General features: G+C 39.1%; 1 protein-coding gene across 2 annotated transcripts in view; it reads left to right on the forward strand.

Annotated features, from left to right (window-relative positions):
- kif14 (kinesin family member 14) overlaps positions 1-23,351 on the forward strand; it is a 116,153-nt gene that overhangs the window by 3,073 nt on the left and 89,729 nt on the right. For both annotated transcript variants that reach the window (XM_072274142.1, XM_072274143.1), the window contains exons 2-4: positions 5,288-6,331; positions 17,105-17,359; positions 18,606-18,687. In XM_072274142.1, coding sequence (XP_072130243.1) covers positions 5,298-6,331; positions 17,105-17,359; positions 18,606-18,687 — 1,371 coding nt within the window. In that variant the 5' untranslated portion in view covers positions 5,288-5,297. The remainder of the gene's footprint in view (positions 1-5,287; positions 6,332-17,104; positions 17,360-18,605; positions 18,688-23,351) is intronic.

Below are 23,351 nucleotides of genomic sequence, written 5' to 3' on the forward strand. Positions count from 1 at the left end.
ACACACCCACCACTCTCTGTGTGGAAAAACTTACCACTGACTTGCTTCCAAGCACCTTAAAACTATGCCCCCTTCTGTTAGCCATTTCAGCCCTGGGAAAGAGCCTCTGGCTGTCTACATGATCAATGCCTCTCATCATCTTGTACACCTCTATCAGGTCACCTCTCATCTTCCGTTACTCTAAGAAGAAAAAACCAAGTTCACTCACCCAGAGGTTCTTGGGAAACAGAAAGTCTGAAGGTAGAGAAGTTTACAACCCAGGGTTTTGAAAGAGGTGGCTGAAGACACACTGGAGGCATTACTGATGATCTTTCAAGAATCAATTGATTCTAACATGGTTCTGGAGGAATGGGAAAATGCAAATGTCACTCCACTCTTCAAGAAGAGAGAGAGGCAAAAGAGGAAATTATAGGCCAGTTAATCCAACCTCAGTAGTTGGGAAGATGTTGGAGTCAATTGTTAGGGATGTGGTTTTGGGGTACTTGGAGGCATATGATAAAATAGGCTGAAATCAGGATAGTTTCCTTAAGGGAATACCTTTCCTGACAAATCTGTTGGAATTCTTTGAAGAAATAACAAGCAGGATAGACAAAGGAGAATCAATGGATATTCTGTACTTGGATTTTCAGAAGGCCTTTGACAAGGTACCACACATTAGGCTGTTTAACAAATTAAGAGCCCATGGTATTACAGAAAATATACTAGCATGGATAAAGCAGTGGCTGATTGGCAGGAGGCAAGGAGTGGGAATAAAGGGAGCCTTTTCTGGTTTCCTGCTGGTGACTAGTGGTGTTTTACAGGTGTCTGTGTTTGGGCCACTTCTTTGTATGTTATATGTCAATGACTTGGATGATGGAATTGATGGCTTTGTGGCAAAGTTTGCAGATGATATGAAGATAGGTGAAGGGGCAGGCAGAATTGAGGAAGTAGAGAAGCTACAGAGGACTTAGATTAGGAGAATGGCTTATAGATCTCCTTTTTTTCGTTTCTTTCGCGGTACTAGGCAAGGTTGCCCTCTTAGTCCTTTACTATTTAATATTGCTCTTGAACCTTTAGCAATTGCTATCCGTGACTCGCCAAATATTGTTGGTATTACCCGTGGAAATGAAATACATAAACTATCATTATATGCAGATGATTTGTTGTTATATATCTCTAACCCGGAGAAGTCAATTCCTGCTATCTTAGATCTGTTAGCTCAATTTAGTAACTTTTCTGGTTACAAATTGAATCTTAGTAAGAGTGAATTATTCCCTTTAAATAAGCATGTACCTTTTTATGGATGTTTACCATTTAAATTGGTTACTGATTCATTTATATACTTAGGGATAACAATTACCAAAAAATATAAAGATTTATTTAAAGCTAATTTTTTACCTTTAATTGATCAGATTAAACTTTTATTTACCAAATGGTCCCCAATCTCTTTGTCTTTGATTAGTCGGATTAATGCTATTAAGATGATCATTTTGCCTAAATTTTTGTATATATTTCAATTGGTTCCAATTTTTATCCCAAAATCTTTTTTTGATAACGTAGATTCAAAAATTTCCTCATATATTTGGCAGAATAAAAATCCTAGGTTAGGTAAAAGATATTTACAGAAATCCAAGAAGGAGGGGGGACTTGCCCTCCCAAATTTTAGATTCTATTATTGGGCAATTAATATTTGATATTTAAAATTTTGGCTACAAGATTTGGACGCATCTTTAAACCCTCATTGGGTAAATCTTGAATCTAATTCACTACAAGGGTTCTCCTTGGGTTCGGTTTTAGGAACTTTACTTCCTTTTACTTCTTTTAAATCATATAAACAAATGAATAACCCAATAGTTAAACATACTTTACGTATATGGTTTCAATTCCGAAGATTTTTTGGGTTTAATCAATTCATTCTAGCAAGTCCCATTATATCAGATTTTCTTTTTCAACCTTCCATGATGGATCAAGCTTACTTTGATTGGAAAACCAAAGATATAATATCTTTTCGCGATTTATTCTTGGATAACTGTTTTATGTCTTTTGATCAACTCTCTAATAAATATAACTTACCCAGATCTCACTTTTTTAGATATTTACAGATTAGAAACTTTTTAATTACTGTCTCTCCTAATTTTCCACACCCATATCCAATGGACACTTTGGAAAAAATCTTAGACTTAAATCTTTCTCAGAAAGGTGTAATAGCAATTGTATATAATATAATTATGAATTTATGTCCTGATGCCTCTAATAAAATTAAAGCTGACTGGGAAAGAGAACTTGAGATTAATATACCGACTGAAAAATGGGAAAAAATTCTTCAGTTGGTGAATTCATCCTCTGTATGTGCTAAGCATAGGTTGATACAGTTTAAAGTAGTTCACAGGGCTCATATGTCCAAAGATAAACTATCTCGTTATTACTCTTATATTAATCCAATATGTGACAGATGCCAGTCTGAGATTGCCTCTCTAACTCACATGATTTGGTCATGTCCCTTGTTGGAGAAATATTGGAAAGATATTTTTGATATTATTTCAACGGTCCTAAATATAGACTTACAACCTCATCCAATTACTGCTATCTTTGGACTACCAATGATAGACTCAAATAACTTAACCTCTTCATCACGAAGGATGATTGCATTTCTTACTTTAATAGCTAGAAGGTCCATTTTGTTGAATTGGAAAGAGATCAACCCTCCTACAGATTTTCATTGGTTTTCACAAACTATGGTGTGTCTGAATCTGGAGAAAATTAGAAGTGCAGTTTATGACCCTTCTATTAATTTGAAAAAATTTGGAGGCCATTTATTCAGCATTTTCATTTGATGTAATTTGATCATTTCCAAACTTGTTTTATTTCTCTGTACTGTTGTTGGAGAGGAATGGAATCGTCGACGCTGAGGTTTTCTTCTTTTCCATTTTTAAGTTGTTAGTTTTGCCCAAGTCTTTTAGTTTAGTTTAGTTTTTTTTTCTTTTGGGATGGGTTTTTTTTTCTCTTTTTTTTTTCTTTTTTCTTTTTTTTGCTTTATATTATCCGTGATCAGTTCTACATGTATGGGAGTTTTGGTAATTTCCACTATTTGGTTTTGCAATTACTCTTTTTTTAAATGTAACAATACATCTCATATTATCTGTATTATTGCTATGTTTTTCTATATTTTGAAATTAATAAAAAGATTGAAAAAGAAAGATTAGGAGAATGGGCAAAGAAGTGGGAGGTAGAATGCAGTGTTGGGAAGTGCATGGTCATGCACTTTGGTAGAAGAAATAAACAGGTAGACTATTTTCTAAGTGGAGAAAAAATGCAAAAATCTGAGGTGCAAAGGGACTTTGGAGTTCTTGTGCAGGATTCCCTAAAGGTTAATTTGCAGGTTGAGTTGGTGGTGAGGATGAAAAATGCGATCTTAACATTAATTTCAAGAGGACTAAAATATGAAAGCAAAGGTGTAATGTGACATTTTTTAAAACACTCATGAGGCCTCACTTGGAAGTATTGTGAGCAATTTCAGGCCCCTTTTCTAAGAGGGTTCAAAGGAGGTTCACAAAAATGATTCCAGGATTGAAATGCATCATGTGAAAAGCATTTGATGGCTCTGGGCCTCTACACGTTGGAATTCGGAAGAATGAGGGGGAATCTCATTGAAGCCCATCGAATGTTGAAAGGCATTGATAGAGTAGATATCGTGAGGATGTTTCCTATGGTGGGAGCGTCTTGGACCAGAGGAAAGAGCCTCAGAATAAAGGGGTGCCCTTTTAGAAAGAAGATGTGGGTGAATTTCTATAGCTAGACAGTGGTGAATCCATGGAATTCGTTGCTGCAGAAGCCAAGTCGCTGGGAATATTTAAGGCAGAGGTTGATAGATTCTTGATTAGTCAGGGCATGAAGGGATACAGGGAGAAAGCATGAGATTGGGGCTGATCTACCATGATGAAATAGTGGAGCAGTTTCAATGAGCCAAATGGCTTAATTCTATTCCTATATCTTATCGTCTTATGGATAAACTCTTGGGCATGATGAAACCCACAAAGATGTGACACTTTTTAGGTCCGATTTAAGGTAACAGGGAAACATTATGCTTTCTGTAATACAAACAGGAATTCTGCAGATGCTGGAAATTCAAGCAACACACATCAAAGTTGCTGGTGAACACTCATTGGGTAAATCTTGAATCTAATTCACTACAAGGGTTCTCCTTGGGTTCAGTTAGTCCTGACGAAGGGTCTCGGCCTGAAACGCCGACCGCACCTCTTCCTACAGATGCTGCCTGGCCTGCTGTGTTCACCAGCAACTTTGATGTGTGTTGCTTTCTGTAATAGCTTCTTTTCAGAAATGTTTATTTTGTGATGTTCAGTTCTTGCAGACCTGCTTAGTTGACAAGTTGCAACTTGGAATCTGGACTGAAAGTTGGTTTTAGTTTAAAGTGTTCTAGTTGTGAAGATGGCTGGCCGGGTAGAGATACGTCTCTACCAAAGGAGGTATAAGGTGCTCCTTCCCCTCGCTAACCTGGGTCAAGATGTTGCACCCCCACCAATCTGGATCATGTGAAGCCATGGGAGCAGGTGGTGAATGGTCTTATGAGCTGAGCCACTGGTGCATATTTAAAGTCCTGGTTATGCGACCATTGACACCAAGCAGACAATCTCTGAAGAGTATTGATAATGGTTGTGGTCACCTGTTTTGTAAAGATACCACTCAGAAGAAGGCAATGGCAAACCACTTCTGTAGAAAAACCTGCCAAAAATAATTGTGCAATTGTGGCCAAAACCATGATTGGCAATGTCATATAATGTGGCACATAATAAATACATGAATGAATGGTCAAGAGCAGAGTGAAAGTGAGGAGAGATGATTTCTAATACATTATGAAACAGCCATTCTATTTTGCTTATGGAATACTCAGTGTCAAAGGTTTAAAAATTGAAAACCATTTTAAAAAAAAGGTTTCATGTTTATTTTATCTGAAACTGTATTGCTCATGATTATTATGTTTCACACTTTTTTAATCTATATAAAATACGAACAGATTACTGCTGCATTTGCCTGCTAATATAATACCTCAGTAAAAGGTATAACATTACCAGCCATATGTGTTATTTGGGTTCCCTTTTACAGAAAATATTAAAAAATTGTATTTTAATTCCCTTGAAATTTTGTATATTTTAGCGAAGTTTATAAACATGCATGCATACATCCACTGATGGTATTTCTGCTCTGGGTAGTTAAAAGTTGAATATTTACTTTTAAGTGAACTTTTGTCAAATTTCCCTAAGAAAATTGTTTGTTTATATCACATTTTCAGAGATCAGGCCATGGTAATTGGTGTGCTAAGTTCAGTGAAGAAAAATACAGACAACATCTTGAAGAAAGGAAACAGAAGATTTGGTAACCTTCCAGCCCAAGGGCAGGACACTTGCACTCAAGGAGAGTCAACATTCTCCCTAGATAAAGGCAATGATAATAACAGGACATGCATAGTGTCTGCTAGCACAAAAATTCCAGGAGCATCTATGCTATCTAAATCTGAAGTTCGTTTGACCCTCCAGAGAAGAAAAGCTGCAGATAAAGGAAATTCCTGTATTCGTGATGAAACTAATGTTGACATTGATGTGAGTGAAGAAGTAAAGAGGCTTACTTTGCAACGCCGCATTAGAGTGGGTAACCCAAGAAGAACTAACAATCTGCAAGAAAATTCACAAGGCAAAATATCTGCAGCCTCAACACCGTGTCCAAGGAATAACCCGTTACAATCAAAGTACACCAATTTGATAGGTTCCAGGTCTTCTGCAGAGCCTTCATTAGTGCATAAGGTGGCAGAAACCAGAAGTTATCCTTCTACATTTGTAAAGCAGACCTCAGTTGATAAGGAACAGGAGAACACAATAAATGTCAAGAAAGAACAGACTTTGAGCAAATGGTCAACAACACCTATTAAAAAAGTGGCAGTTAGTAAACCTAATGAAAATGGTATAAAGCAAAAAGCAGAAAAATGTATCTTTAAAGTGCCTTTTGAACAGAACAAGACATTAACTAGTAATGGAATCAAATTAGCAATGAAGCTAGGTAATCGGCCAGAAGCCAAAAATGTACCTGATTTTTCTGTTAAAGCAAAGACCAAAGATTTCCAAACCACAAACCTAAAAGTGGATTGTGGAATGAGTAACTTAAAATATTCATTAAGTTCAGAGAATAAAGGAGATCAAAAGCCACCCAGAAGTGATACGCTTACAAGAAGTATTCAACAGGCAGAGGTATCATTGCAAAGACCATGCACAGTGAATGAACGTTCAAATGGAGAAGACAGTGCTGTAACTGTGGCTGTTCGAGTGAGGCCTTTCAGCAATAGGTAAGAGAAATCTTGGCTTCATTCAAAATAAAATTATATTTTTTAACCAAAATTTTCAACTGTATGCATAAATTACATTTTTGAAATGATAATTAAAAGGGCTCTTTGGGCAGGAGATTCTTCTTTCCATTTGTTGTTTGAAATTTCGATGTATGTGAACACAAATTTGCTTGAGTTTATGTCTTACACACATGATGCACTTGAATTCTAAAATCCAGGGTCATGCAGACGCTGCCTGAAGTGCCAAAGTGGTGTGTTTGTATAGTTAAAGGAGCTTTGTTTCAGAGTTGGGGAGTTAAAAACATTTCCCATGTCTTTCGTAGATTTGAATGGACTTGAAATATGCATGAAGCATATCTAGATGGTTTAAATTGCACGTTTTCATTCAAACATTTGGTATTGCTGTAAATTTAGAGCAGTTGGTTATAATAGTTAATTCTGTAGTGATATCATGGTGTATTTTGTAATTTAAAAGGAGGGTCATTTTAACTGAGTCGTCTATGTACATCTGACAGGTTTTTTGGGGGATGTGTGGTTGAAATGGCCTTTTTACCTGCATGTGCACCCCTCCCATTCATTTTCTTTATTTTTTTATATAAACATGCCTAAAATAATCCATTCAAGCTTTAATTTAAAACTTGATTTCTTCCAGTTTTGAATCTTGAATAATGCATTTGGTTAATAATTGTCTTTGTTATATATGATTTTCTGTAATATAATTTACCATTTCTATTGCCTAACTTTTGGAGCATTTTGAAGGAAGATCAGCACAATTTGTAAATTGTCATTAATTTCACAAACATCTTTACTTGAAAAAGCATTATGTAAGTTTGGCATTATCACTTGAATTAAAAAAAAATACACACAAAACCCTATTAATGTTAAAGGATTGCCTTTAACATCAGCAGTCATAGCATTTTTCATTGTTCTGGCTAAAAGCTGGATTTATGTCAGATTGTACAAAAGGTATTGGCATTAATGGCAGAACAGATTGTTTCTGCAGAATTCATTTCAGTTTGGGATAAAATCCTGTTCAGGTGATTGATATTAGAAATTGAAACTCACTATAAATGTGAGATAAATCTATCAGAATGAGGCTTTTGCAGAAAGGTTGACCTGAAGAGAAAGTACTATGTTAAGTTTATAAGAAATATTTCAAGATGGTGTTTATTTGTGCAATAGTGAAGATTGTTTGTCTAGGTATCTCAGTATCCATCTCAGAAGACAGGCTGACTACACATCCAATATAAGCCTACTCATTCCCACAATGATCTCGTCTACTCTTTATTCCACCTGTAAGGACTCAATTCCATTCTTCTAATTCCACTGTCACTGTCATATTTGCTCCATGATTCTGCATCAATAAAGTTTCCTGGCAAATGTTTTCCTTACCCGAGTTGTTTTCTCCTTGATCATTGTTAATGAAACCCCTGAACGCATGGTATTCATTCCCTGCGCCTCTGTTCTCTTCCCTCGCCTCCCCTCTGGAACAGAACAAAGATTGAGTTACTCTGGTCTTGCAACTCATTGGCATTCAAAGATCATTCTCTGCAGTTTATGTCACCTTCAAAGGGATTTTACCACTGGGTGCATTTTCCCCTCTCCTCTCCTTTCAACACTTTGTAGTAGCTGCTCACATTGCAATGCCCTGGTTCATTCTTCTGTTCTCATCAACCACCTTCGCTTGGACCACCTCCAACACTTCTCTCCCTTTTCTTGATCTCTGCCTCCGTCTCATGAGACAAAGTATCCACCAATACAAACCCACTGATTCACCAAGTGACCCGCACTACCTCTCAGCATGTCTCTTGAAAGAAAGCTATTCCTTTTTGTTTCTCTGTATCTTTGGCATTTATTCTCAAGTTGAGACCCTTCACTTCAGGTCTAATTTTTCAGAAACATGGGCTTCCCTCCACATCTCCCCCAACACATCTCTGGTTGATGGAGCCTTCATCTGCATCTCTTTTCCTGCACTTGTGCTCTGACTTCTTCTCTGCCCCCTCCCCCACCCCCAGTTCCCTTAGTCCTTGCCTTCCACCTACCAGACTGCATATCTGGCACATAATTCTTTGACATTTCTCAAACAAGAGAAAATCTGCAGAGGTTTAAAATTCAAGCAACACACACAAAATTCTAGAGGATCTCAGCAGGCCAGGCAATGTCTATGGAAAAGAGTACATGTCCTGCTGAAGGGTCTTGGCCCGAAATGTCAACTGTACTCTTTTCCATAGATGCTCCCTGGCCTGCTGAGTTCCTCTAGAATTTTGAGTGTGTTACTAGCCATTTTAATTCCTCTCCCGATTCCCACACAGAACTGTTTGAACATTACCATGGCAAGACTAAATACAGACTAGAGTAACAGCACCTCATTCTGCCCGGGTAGTCTACAACCCAGGACATAAACGTTAATTCTCCGGATTCAGGCCATTTTCCCACTCTACTCTCTCCTCTTTTGCCCAGTTCCTATTCATCCACATCATCTGCCCATCACCCGCACACTCCTCCAATGGATCTCCTTCCTTCTGCTCACCTCACTTCCCTTATCTAGTTCCATGCTCCAGCTTCTGTTAGGTCTTATAGGTTGTATCATCTGAAGCCTTTTGTTGCCTCCATCTATCATCTCCCAGCCTCTATCACTATTTCCCCTCTTCTCTTTTCCATCTGCCTATCACCTGTTCTCACCTTGATCCACCTATTGCTAATTTTTTTTTGTTTGCTCCACTCTTTTTCCCCCTCACCTTTTTATATTGGCTATCTCCCCTCTATCTTTCAGTTCAGGTGAATGGTCTTGACCCAAAATGTCAACTATCCATTTCACTCCACAAATGCTGTCCTGACCTGTTGAGTTCCTCTGGTAATTTATTAGTACCCCTTTCTTGTAACACTTAAACTGCAGGTGATGCAACACTTGCCTTTTAACCTCTTCCCTTCCCATCATCCACAGACCCAATCCAGGTGAAGTGGGGATTCACATGCACTTATTCCTATTTAGTGCAGCATGTCTTGCTGCTCCACATTTTTTGGCTCCTACATTTATTTGTCTATGTTTGTGCTTTCTTATGACTGTTGTTCACTTATTGACCATATTACCTTGTCTACAGCTTGATGAGCTTTTTCTCTCTTCCCCACTTCTGATGAAAGCTCTTCGGCCTGAAATATTAACATTGTTTCTTTCTGCTGATGTGCCCTGATCTGCTTTTTTGTCCAGCTTTTTTGTTTCTAATTATGTTTTTTTGTGTATGCCTTTAGTTATTACAGACTTAAGTAACCTATTTAGCTGTTACCAGAGGAAGAAGACCCATGGAGATCACACAATTTTAAATCGGAGTCACCTTAAGCTTCGAATGCATAGTCCTAAAAGGAACTTTCATAGGTTTTCTGTATGTAGTTCAGAATTTTCTTTAAACCATAATTTTTTCACATTTATTTGGCAGAAGTGTGAGTAATACTTACATACATAGCTCAATATAACATTGAATACACTGATGCCCAAGTTGACCACTTTTTTTGTTTCAATTTATCTATCTGGTCTTTAGATATTTATAAAACACTTTGAGGTCTGACAAGACAGTGGAGCTGCCTATCAGCCTGCATTTCTGTCAGAGCTCAACTAAATAGGACCTTGAAGGAAAGAAGGTAACTTTGTATTTCTCATCTTGTATTGCTCAGATACAGAGCACCATGGGGGAAAGAGATACCGATAAAGAGATATCTTTGAAATGAGGGCACAAATGCTCAAAATAGGTACAACCAAAATGAAAGGAAATGGTAATTTGTGACAGATCATTGAGAAATGACAGTTACAATGAAAAGAGGAAACAAAATCTTGAATTTTGTGAAATATTGTTTTTTCACAGTGCATTTTCATGGCTAAATTGATTTTGTTTGGAATATGCTTTTCTTTATTCTGTTTATTAGCTGTGGATCATTTGGTGGCATATTCTTGTTTTGAATTAGCAAAGTTGAAGCTATGGTCTCATCGAACAAAGACAGTGATACTCCAGGATGAAACTCCAGTGCTGTAATGAAGAAGTGCTTGACTGCTTCATGTGTTGTCTTTTTAATGAGACCTTAAAGCGGGGCTTCCCAATCTTTTTTGTGCTATGGACCCCTATCATTAACTGAGGGGTCCATGGACCCCAGGTTGAGAACCCCTGCTTTAAAATGACCACATCTCTTGTTCAGGTGGACTGTACATGCATAAGAGCCCATGATGTTAAAGAAAAGCAAGAGAGTTATCCCCTTCTCACTCACTCCATCGACCATTACTCCATGCTCTGATCAATGTTATCTGCTAAATCAGCAACTGGCCATGATCTGTAACAGGCAGTCTAATGGTGAGGTGAGGGGTAGGAGAGACTTGGAACTTATTACCTAATAGGGTACAAGAGGCAGGACCTGTCACTGCACTCTTAAAATATTTGGCTACATTTTTGAAAAGCTTGATTGCGGGGCTGTGTTCCTAGTTTGGGAAAATGTAATTAGGTGGACTGCTCCTTTCACTAGCATGGACACGATGGGCTGAACAATTTCCTTTGTCATACACTTTCTTTGATTCAATAATGGTTACTTCATTTTTGTTGTCACTTGGTACTCGTATTACAGCACATTTTTGGGCCACAGGAGACAAAAATAGAAACATTAGCTACATATAGTTAACTTTGGTTATTAAGACAGATTCTAAGATTTAATAGGGAAACATTCAAAATTTTCCCATGTGAATAGAACAAAATTTGTTTCTGGTGGAGCAGGAATAAGAAAAGAAACAATTTCACAGTTATTAAATCAATAACTTGCTTTCTTAGTTCATCCATTTAATATTTTTATACATTTAAATACTTTAAAAACAGGTAAATGAATCAATACGTATTTGTGGAAAAAAATCACAGCCCTTTTCAAAAGCTAAAATCACAGGAGGTTCTGCAGCTGTTGGAATGAAAAACTGTAGTTTTATACATACTTGAACTATGAAGTAGAGGAGGTTATGTATGAATGGCAATATTTTAAACTCAAACTAAGAAGCAATCAAAAAGCCTGGGAAGTTCTGTATGACTGACCTGAAGGTTAAATTAATTCAATCAAATTCTTTGACACTAAAATTATCCATGAATGTCTTTCAAAATCTGGGGTAGGAGTAAACCATATGGCTTATCTTACTTGTTCCACCCGTTATTAAGATTGTGGATTAACTTCTGTGCCAACTCAATTTTCCAGCCGAGTCTTGTCTGTCTTGATTTCCCTGGAGCTCAGGAGTCTGGCACTTCCAGAATAATACACACAAAATGCTGGTGGAACTCAGCAGGTCAGGCAGCATCTATGGAGCTAAATTTTGGTCTGAGACCCTTCGTTAAGACTGGAAAGGAAGTGGTGGTGGGGGGGGTGTAGGAGAGAAGCCAAAATAAGAAGGTAGGGGGAAGGAGAGGAGGAAAGACAAGGTGATAGGTGAAGCCAACTGGGTGTGTGTGGGGCGGGGGGGTGGGATGAAGTAAAAAGCTGGGAGGTGATAAGTGGAAAAGTGAATAAGTTGAAGGGCTGCATAAGAAGGAAATCTGAGAGGAGAGGAGGGTGGACAGTTGGGAGAAAGGAAAGGAGGACAGACACCAGTGGGAGCTGATAGGCAGGTGAGGAGAAGAGGTAAGAGGCCAGAGTGGGGAAATGAAGAAGAGGAAAACGGGATTGAGAAAAGATTACCAGAAGTTGGAAAAAATGATGTTCATGCCATGAGATTGGAGGCCACATAGATGGAATATGAGGTGTTGCTCCTCCAACCCGAGAGGGGCCTCATTGTGACAGAAGAGGAGGCCCATGGACTGACATGTCAGAACAGGAATGGGGATAGGAATTGAAATGGTTGGCCACTAGGAAATTTTGCTTTTTGCGGATGGAGCTGAGGTACTCAACAAAGCGGTCTTCCAATCTGTAGGTACGTTGGTTCTCACCAATGTAGAGAAGCCAAAGCAAGAGCATTGGATGCAATAGGTGACCCCAACGGATTTGCATATGAGGTGCTGCCTTACCTGGAAAGACTGTTTGGGCCCCTGAATGGAGGTGAGGGAGGAGGTGAATAGGCACTTCTGCCGCTTGCAGGGATTAAGTGCCAGGAGGAAGAGTAGTGGATGATTGGACAAGGGACTCACGGAGGGAATGTTTCCTGTGGAAGGCGGTGAGGGGAGGTAAGGATGTGTTTGGTGGTAAAGTCCCATTGAAGACAAAAGTAGTGCAGAAATGATACATTGGATGCATAGCTTCATGGGGTGGCTGGTGAGGACAAGAGAAAGTCTATCTCTGTTAAGGCAGCGGGAAGATGAGGTGAGCCCAAATGTCTGGAAATGGAGGTGAAAGGTCTCATGTCCCAGAAAGGAAAGCCTCATCCTGGGAACAGGTGCAGCAGAGACAAAGGAACAGAGAAAAGGGAATGGTATCTTTACAAGATGCAGGGTGGGAAGAGGTTTAGTCAAGGTAGATGTGGGAATTGGTGGCTTTATAAAAGATATCAGTAGACAGTTTGTCTCCAGTGATGGAGCTGAAGAGATCGAGAGAAATGAACCAAGTGAATTTAAGGGCAGGATGAAGGTTATATGTTGCATTTTCTTTTGTTTGCTTGAGGATCTACAAATCTGGAAATCTCTAAAAGATTTACATTCATATGCTTGGAGGAAAATTATTCCTTTGTTCATCGCTAAATGCCCAATCCTGTATTTTTATGGTGTGAATCTAACCCAATATTCCGACTCCCAACCTGGTTATATACAGGTTTCCCCCACCATCCGAAGGTAGAGTGTTCCTATGAAATGGTTCGTAAGCCGAAATGTCGTAAAGCGAAGAAGCAATTACCATTTATTTATATGGGAATATTTTGTGAGCGTTCGCAGACCTAAAAAAAAACCTACCAAATCATGCCAAATAACACATAAAACCTAAAATAACAGTAACATATAGTAAAAGCAGGAATGATATGATAAATACACAGCCTATGTAAAGTAGAAATACTTTTCCACAATCATTACTGAACTGTCCTCCGGAGCGAAATTCTCACGCAAGCGCTGTTGGTAAAAACCACGCGCAAGTGCTCTCCAGTAATCTTTAAGCTATGAAGCTGCCGAATCATACCAAATAACACGTAAAAATACACAGCCGATATAAAGTAGGAATAATGTATGTACAGTGTAGTATCACTTACGGGAATCGGGACAGCGCCGAGCACATGGATGATGGTGTGTTAGACTGAGTCGTCGGAGTTTGGGTGGTGCAGTGGTCCCCCACCCTCCAGGCCGCTGAGCGATACATTGCTGCGAAGAACGCAGGGGTCCAGTGGTAGCCGGGAGGTACACAGCACATCTTTAAGAAAAAAGCCGAAACAAACATGCTAGTTAATTAGGTGCCGTCCGTAATTGTTGGCCCAGATCAGTGCCGATTTCTGATTGCGTCGTCTCTGATCTGGGCCGACAATTACGTGTCGGCGGCACCTAATTAATTAGCATGTTTATTTCGGCTTTTTTCTTAAAGATGTGCTGTGTGCCTCCCGGCTACCTTTGCATTCTCCGCGAATCGGTATCTGCCCGTGGCCTGGGGGTTGGGGTGGTGGGACACTGGGGTGTCATCTCGTCGCCTGTTTCCATTAGAGCAGGCAGCTCATCTTCTCCTATGACTGTCCGCCTCGATTTAGAAGGTTGAGGTTCGTCGTCTGATGTGGAAGGCTTGCTTGACTGCTGAGCCTCGCGTATTTTTCTGTCACACAGTTCTTTAATAAAGACTCAAACCATCCTGCAAATATCCCCTAAACCGACGTACCCTTTCAAAATTAAAGTTGTAATTTATCATTACTCATTCGGTTTCGATTGTTATTCTTTTTTCTTCCAATTGCGTCAGCTCTTCATCTGTCAGTTCTTGGTGATGGGATGCCAAAACCTCTTCAACATCATCTTCGTCAACTTCCACAAGCCAAACACACGTTGTCCTTACTTTGTTCACCATGATCAAAACGCTTAATTATGTCTAGTTTTATGCTAAGTGTAACACCCTTACGAGCTCTTTCAGGTTTTTCCGATACTATAGAACTCATCCTGCAAACGGCTGCTCACAGGCTCGTGTTTAAGCAATGCCAGCGAGAATCCGGGGGAGAGCGGTTGCTTGGGGCGCGCCGCCTTTTATCGCGTGCTGAATTTTTTTTTCGTAACAGTGAAAACACCTTCTGAAAGCGAAAATAGGGTACTAACGTAGGTCTTTTGTAACAGTGAGGTTTTGTAAAGTGAACGTTCGAAAAGCGGGGGACACCTGTATGTCTAACAAACAGAGTATCTAGTGTGTGAAGCCCACTCTGAATTTTAACTGTATGCTTTTTAAAACAATGAAGTGCAAGTACAGGTTTCCCCCGCTATCCGAGAGTAGAACATTCCTATGAAAAGGTTCGTAAGCCGGAATTTCGTAAAGTGAATAAGCAATTACCATTTATTAATATGGGAAAAATTTTTGAGTGTTCCCAGACCCAAAAAATAACCTACAAAATCATGCCAAATAACATATAAAACCTAAAATAACAGTAACATATAGTAAAAGCAGGGATGATATGATAAATACACAGCCTATATAAAGTAGAAATACTTTTCTGCAGCACTGTCTAGTGCAGCGAAAATCTCGCGGAAGCGCTCTCGGCAGAAACACTCTCTCCAGTAACCTTTAAGCTATGAAGCTGCCAAATCATACCAAATAACACATAAAAATACACAGCCTATATAAAGTAGAAATAATGTTTGTACAGTGTAGTTTCACTTACCGGAATCGGGAAGACTCCAATAAATTGCAGTTTCGTCACAGTTAAACACTTGCTTATACGAATAACCACCTGACGCAATCGGCAATCGCCTCTGATCTGGGCCGACATTTACGTGCTGGGCGGCACCTAATTAATTAGCATGTTTATTTTGGCTCTTCTCTTAAAGATGTGCTGGATGCGTTCCAACTACTGCTGCACCGCTGCATTCTCCACGGCAATGTATCGGTCCGTGGCCCGGAGGTTGGGGACCACTGCTTAAACTATGAAGCTACCCTCGCCTCAGAAACCTATCAAACCACCCATGACTACCTTTAAGTTCCACTTTTGCAACACTTTTCATCACCATCGTCCAGTGCTTTCTGTTACTGCTTATTAAAAAGACTGACTGATTTCTCCTTAAGTATAAGAAAACTTAACGGAACACCACGCTTTGTATACCCATCAATCCACTCAAGCAATAGACTTTCCATTTTATCCATTATTGGATGCCGACTAAGAGAGACCACTTTGCTACGAGCAGAGCTAGTAGTAACATCGGCAGCTTTCAAAATTCTTTCTCTCTGCGTATAAATAGCGTGAATGGTGGACACAAGCAAGTTCAATGCGCGGACAATGTCCTTACTTCGTTCACCACGATTGAAATGCTTAATTATGTCTAGTTTTACGCTAAGTGTAACACCCTTATGAGCTCTTTTAGGCTTTTCCGATACCTTAGAACTCATTCTGCTAATGGATGCACAAAATAAATTGAGATAAAGCACGTGTTTAAGCAATGCTGGTTAGAATGCAGTTCCGGGGAAGGAGCTTGGCTGTTCGGGCGCGCGCTGCCTTTTTCCGTAACAGTGAAAACACCTTCTGTTAGTGAAAACAGGTAACTAATGTAGGTCTTTTGTGACAGCGAGGTGTCGTAAAGTGAACGTTCGGAAAACGGGGGCCACCTATAATGACTTGTGTATTCATTTACTTTACAGAATTAGCTTGTCTCCAGTGCAAACAATTAAGTCTTGTCACAAAGGCCCTAAACTTATTTTTAGTTTGTCATTAAGCTTTGTGCCAAGTTTAGTAATCTGCAGTGGGGGAACATTTTGTGTAAATACATGGACTTAATCCTATGAACACATACATGTACAGTTTATTGGCCTGTGGACTTGCAAGTATAGCTATTTTTTTCAGCAGGTATTGCTTGAGCATCATTAGGAATAAACATCCTAGTGTGTTTTTTTTTGTTTCTCCCTACTGAGTTCTTGGAGGTACGGTAAATTATAGTTGCATTGCTGTTTCAATTATGATCATCCAAAATGGAACTTTGTGCTCTTGGTGGCTCTGAAATCTGAAATGCACTTTGATATCAAAATCCTCACGTATATGCTGTGATTTTCCTTTTGGATAATTACATGCTGTACATTGGTTATATTAGTACAACTTTTTAAAAACACTAATTTTTTTTCTTTCGAGTTCTATATACACTATATCTGTAGGATGATGAACATGGTAAATATTGTACATCTTATTTTTAAGGTAACTGATTTTTAAATTCTTTCTTCCTTTCTAATATTTGTATGTCTGCTACTATGACATTGTAATTTCCTTCAGGATCAATAAAGTATCTATCAAATCTCATCTGATTTCCTCCTTTACAAACTCCATCTCCTGTTGGAAAGGCTCACTCCATCTTACTCCTCCTTCTCTGCTCTTAATACCAACTCTACTTGAAGTTGGGGAGCTTCACTTGCTACTGTTCTACAATGGTTTCTTATAGGGGTATTATGTATTGTAGCTAACTTGAAAATTATGTTGAGCCATGTATTAAAAAAGCTTACGACATGAGTAAAAGACAATGTGCAATTGTCTTATTAATAGAGAAAGAGATTGTACTGTTGGTAGCCAGCAGTGTTACGTATACTAAAAAAGCTGCTTGTTTGTTCTTAATGTTATTTAGTTATGATATATGGAACTTCTCTCATTACTTTCGTTTAACACCTTTCTTTTATTTTTTTCAGGGAAAAAAATGAAAATGCACAATTGGTAGTTTCCATGGAAGGACAAGACACTGTTATCAAACATCCAGACACCAATCACACTTATTCATTTATTTATGACTTTTCATTCTGGTCATTTGATGAATTGCACCCCAAATTTTCAAGTCAGGAAACTGTGTATAACAAAATAGGACTCCCTCTGCTAGAGAGAGCTTTTGATGGCTACAACGCATGTCTCTTTGCATATGGGCAGACTGGTTCTGGAAAGTCATATACGTAAGTGCAATGATGCCTTAAATTGCTGGATTATTGCTGTATATATCTGCTTATCTATTATTATCATCCCAATTGCTGATAAACATGATAAGTTGGTTTATTCTTGTCATATTTGAAAACATTGTTTTGCAAGTCACCTGCATAGATCATTTCATCACATCAGTGCATTGTGGTAGAAAGAGGAAACTAATATCAGAAAGCAACATAAAGAGTTAAAGTTACAGAGAAGGTATACAGCAGGCTGATGAAGTGCAAAGTGAGTCCATCTTTTCAAAGTGGGGACCATTCAATAGTATGGCAGAAACTGCCTTTGAACTTGGTATGTGCTTTCAGGGTTTTGTAAGTTTTACCTGATGGGAGTGGGTGAAGAGAGAATATCCAGGGTGAGTGGGTCATTTGATTATGTTGGCTGTTTTATTCATTTGGAGATACAGTGTGGAACAGGCCCTTCTGGCCCAGTGAGCCGCACCACGCAGCATCCCACCTCTTTAACAGTAGCCTAATCACAGGACAATTTACAATGACCAATTAATCTACTAACTGGTACGTCTTTAGACTTGCGAGGAAGCCAGGGCACCTGGAGGAAATCCACATGGATTGCAGGAAGAATGTACAAACTCCTTACAGATGGTGCCGGAATTGAACCCTGATCTTGGAAACACCTTGAGCTTTAATGGCGTCGCACTAACCGCTGTGCTACTTTGTGTCCAGATTTTACTGAGGCAGTGAGAAGAGTAGAGTCCACGGAAAGAAGGATAGTTTTCCTGATGTGCTGAATTGTGTCCACAATTCTCTGCTTATGGTTAGGAAACGGAGTGTCTCAAAATTTCAAATTTGTTTCTAAGAATAATTCAACATAAATTTCTTGGTTAGATAGCCCTCTCATCTAATACAACTTGTGCCAAGTTAATTCAATTGCTGTGTTAAATTTAATCTTTTTTTAAACAAGTGCTTTCAATCCTGTTGGCATCTTACATGTGTATATCCTTCACCGTTCACAGCAGCAATAACAGTTTTCTTAATCTGAGGCCTGAATTTACATAAATGAGAATTGTAATGATTAAATTGTTTATATTTACATTATTTAATTTGACTAATAAGCTTACTGATATGCACTGTTTTCTCAGTTGCAGTTTGTTTTTACTTGTATAAATGTAGCTATTGCTTCGTTTTACTGCCTTGATAAAGGAAGTTTAATTCATTAAAATAACTTTTGATTTTTAAACATTATTTTGTTAATTCAAAGAATGATGGGCTTCACTGATAAGGGAGTCATACCAAGATTCTGTGAACACTTGTTTGCCCTGGTAACACGACCTAACCAGCAGGTTAGTATTCCATCAAAAAAAAACCTACACTATTTATAATCCACCTTAATTATAGATTTGCAAACAACTGGGAACTTTCTTTGAAAATCTGTTCAGAGCTAAGACTTGATTTTTGTCTCAGAGCAGGAACCCAGGGACAGGAGTTGAGACTTGTAAACTCCCAGCCTCTGGCTGTTGACTGGCTTTTGACTGGCTTTGTACAAGACAATGTGGTTCCAAATCATAGAGAAGTAAAGAAACCCCAGGTGCAATCTTACACCAGTCTCACTCGGCTTTAAAAAGCAGACACAAGCTTCTTCATGTCTCAGTAGATGTGCAAGCAATAGCTTTGTGATATAGGACTGGGGGAATAAAAAGGTAATTAATTATTGTGGATGAAGGAGAATGAACTTTGTAGACATTATCATGACATACAGAATGTGATACTATTTTAATTTAATAAAGGGATGAGAGAGAAAAGTTAAAACCATGTACAGGGTGATGAATGGTCAGTATGGGCATAGTGTGCCAAAGGGCCTGTTATTGTTGTATGACCCTTGGAGATCAAACTGTACCCTGTTGTCTAGGAATACTCTCAGCAATGCCCAAAATAATTGCAGTATTGTGATTTTATTCCAGTTTCAGTCCCTTTGGAATAAATCCATTTCAACTTGCCCTATAATAGATATTCTCTTTGTTCTACACAGCTCTCATCCACTTTCTACACTCTTGAAGATTATCTATCCCTTTTCATATTCTGATGAAGGGTTGCAGTCTCAAGATATTGACTATATTGTCATCTCATTCACATGCATATTAGCATGATTCTTGGGAAGGATGACTGTCTTTTGGAGCAAATTTAGAAGACAAGGCCTATTTCCCATATGTTCAAAACAAGGAAAGCGGATCTCCTCATGCAGGAGATAAAAATTTCTTAAGCATCTTAACAGCTAGATTTTGAGGGTTATTTCGATGCTTTGGAATTTCAAGCGTGCATCTAATCTCAGAACCAAAAGTTGATCATTTTGGTCTGGCAAGAAACCTCCTGTTGGTTTTTGGCATTGTCTATCGCAAAAGATAGCAGGACAATCAAAGAAACACACACAAGATGCTGGAGGAACTCAGCAGGCCAAGCTGCATCTATGGAAAAGAGTAAACAGCTGACGTTTTGGGCCGAGACCCTACATCAGGGCTGGAGAAAACAAGATGAGAAGTCAGAGTAAGGAGATGAGAGAAAGGGAGGAAGAAATGCTAGGTAGTAGGTGAAAGGTGCAACTGGGAGAGGGAGATAGGTGAAGTAAGGAGCTGGGAAGTTGATTGGTGAAAGAGATAAAAGGCTGGAGAAGGGGAATCTGATAAAGAGGACAAAAGGCCATGGAAGAATAAAAAGGGGGTAGGAGCACCAGAGGGAAGTGATGGGCAGGTAAGATAAGGTGAGAGAAGGAAATGGAAATGAGGAATGGTGAGGTGTGGGGCATCACCAGAAGTTCCAGAAATCAATATTTGTGCTATTGGGTTGGAGGCGTTGCTCCTCCAACTGACGTGTGGCCTCATCGCGGCAGTAGAGGAGGCCATAGACTGACATGTCAGAATGGGAATGGGAAGTAGAATTAAAATGGGTGGCTGTTAGGAGATCTCGCTTTTTCTGGTGTAGGTTTGTGGTGAAGCGATCTCTCAATCTGCGTTGGGTCTCAATATACAGGAGGCCACACTGGGAGCACCAGATACAGTAGATGACCCCAACAGACTCATGGGTGAAATGTAGCCTCACCTGGAAGGACTTTTTGGAGCCCTGAGTGCTAGTGAGGGAGGAGGTGTAGAGGTAGGTGTAGCACTTGTTTCGCTTGCAAGGATAAGTGTCAGGAGGGAGATCAATAGGGAGGAAGGGGAATCAATAGGACAAGGGGAATCAAAGAATACTGGGATAATGCAGGAAAATGGGGTTGGAGTCATCTGTGCGCTTTCATGCTATAATTCCTTCAAAGGACTGCCCAGGCTAGTCATTATTGTAGTTGTACCCGTTGTGGAGGTATATGAGGAACTGAATGGCTGTCATTAAGACATAACGGACAAGTTCTGAGGCTTTACTAATTCACAAAAGATAGGATTTTAGGATAAACATGATCAATAAAGAGGGGAGAGGGAGAAGTTAAGTTATTTTTGTGACTCAGCTCCTCTTGATCCATCAAGAAAAGTGCTTGCTTAAAAGGAGCCCCTCTGTGTCTATCTCCTTCTTTCCCTGCAGTCCAGCTGGTGAGAAAATTGTAAGAATTTACCCTGATCTGGCAGTTGATTAAAATTTAAACCTGTTTAAATATCAACTGAGCCCTTTCTGCATTTGTTGTTTGATCATAGTGGTGGTTAAAGTAAATGAGAAATAGTAAAAAGTTGAAAATGCTTGGTGAGAATAAAGTTAACATTTTGGGTAGAAAGCCCAGTGTTTATTGCCAACTCTAATTTCTCTTCAGAGAAATAATGAGTTGTTTTTGTGAACAGTTGCTGTTTGTATGCATTTTTAAGAAAGAAACCCTGATGTCAGGGGGTTGTCCTTGTTATTGTTTTTTTTTCCCTGAGGTAAACAGCAAGCAATTTTCCCAGTTGATTTTACGTCACCAACTGTCTAATTTTACCAGGTAATGGAGATTAAAATTTAAATTTTCTTGCAGAAAAGAATATTCTTATTTGTTAATTTGACTAGTTTGTTTATCTGATTAATCATGTAATGTCTCTTGTGAAGTAGTTAACAAATATGAACTTTAAAAAAAATCATTAACGTCAAGAAGGATATTGTAGTTTCCAATTATGCTTAAATGAATTTGGAGCCCATTTCATATGGTCCTATAAAGTCGGCACATTGCTGTGGTGTGTGGTTGTAGTTAGAAGTTGTACACTTCTGTCTGCAAGGGATGTAAGTGAATGAAATATGTTTTTATTTCATACTAATTTCATTTTTCGCATTCGTATGACCTATTTAAAACAGACCATAAGACATAGCAGAATTAGGCCATTCAGCCAATTGAGCCTGCTCCGCCATTCCATTATGGCTGATCCCGGATCCCACTCAATCCCATACACCTGCCTTCTCGACATATCCTTTGAAACCCTGACTGATCAGGAAATTATCAATTTCTTCCTTAAATATATGCATGGACTTGGCCTCCTTCATGGTCTGTAGCAGAGCATTCCACAGATTTACTACCCTCTGGCTAAAAAAAAAATCCTACTTACCTCTGTTCTAAAGCATCGCCCATCAATTTTGAGGCTGTATCCTGATCAAAGGAAACATCCTCTCCACGTCCACCCTATCTAGTCCTTTCAACATTCGATAGGTTTCAATGAGATCTCCACCCCCACCCCAACATTCTTCTAAATTCCAGTGAGTACAGCCCAAAGCTGCCAAATTCTCCTCATACGTTAACCCCTTTATTCCTGGAATCATCCTTGTGAGCACATCCTTTCTGAGATATAGGGCCCAAAACTGTTGACAATACTCCAAGTACTACCTGACTAGTGTCTTATGAAGGCTCAGTACTATCTCCTTGCTTTTATATTCTATTCCCCTTGAAATAAATGCCAACATTGCATTTGCCTTCTTTACCACAGACTCAACTTGTAAATTAACCTTCTGGAATTTTGCACGAGGAATCCCAAGTCCCTCCGCACCTCTGATAATTAAACCCTCTCCTCATTTAGATAATAGTCTGCACTATTGTTCCTTTTACCAAAATGCATTACCATACGTTTCCCAACATTGTATTCCATCTGCCATTTTTTTTGCCCATTTTTCCAATTTGTCTAAGTTCCGTTGCAATCGCATTGTTTCCTCAGCACCGCCTACCCCTCCACCTATCTTTATATCATCCGCAAAATCCACGAGTACCTCGAAGCCTTATCCTAAATAATAGACACCCACTCACTGAGGTTAGGCTAACTGATCTATAATCTCCTTTCTTTTGCCTTCCTCCCTTCTTAAAGAGTGTAGTGACATTTGCAATCCTCCAGTCCTCTGGGACTAAGCCAGAATCAAGTGATTCTTGAAAGATCATGACCAATGCATCCGTTATCTCTTCAGCAACCTCTCTCAGGACTCTGGGATGTAGTCCTTCAAGGTGACTTATCCACCTTAAGACTTTTGAGTTTGCCTAGCACTTTATCCTTTGTAATAGTAATGACACTCACTCCTGCTCCCTGACACTCATGGACCTTTGGAACACTGCTAGTGTCTTCTACAGTGAAGACAGATGCAAAGTACCCATTAAGTTCATCGGCCATTTCTTTGTCCCCTATTACTACCTCACCAGCATCATTTTCCAGTGGTCCAATTTCAATTCTCACTTCCCTTTTACTACTTTATATAACAGAAAAAAAACTTCTGGTATCCTGCTTTATATTATTGGCTAGTCTGCCCTCATATTTCTTCTTTACCCTTATTGCTTTTTTAGTTGCCTTTTGTTGGATTTTAAAGACTTCCCAATCATCCAACTTCCCACTCACTTTTGCTGCCTTATGTATGCTCTTTCCTTGGCCTTTATGCAGTCCTTAACTTCCTTTGTCAGCCACAGTTGCCTACCCCTGTCATTTGAGAACCTCTTCCTCTGTGGGACATATCTTTCCTACACCTATTAAAATAGGTTTACATTTTAATTTTATAATCATTACTACTGATGCCAGCTAAAATAGAATTC

Source organism: Mobula birostris, chromosome 12, assembly GCF_030028105.1.
Source record: "Mobula birostris isolate sMobBir1 chromosome 12, sMobBir1.hap1, whole genome shotgun sequence".
NCBI classification, from domain to species: domain Eukaryota; kingdom Metazoa; phylum Chordata; class Chondrichthyes; order Myliobatiformes; family Myliobatidae; genus Mobula; species Mobula birostris.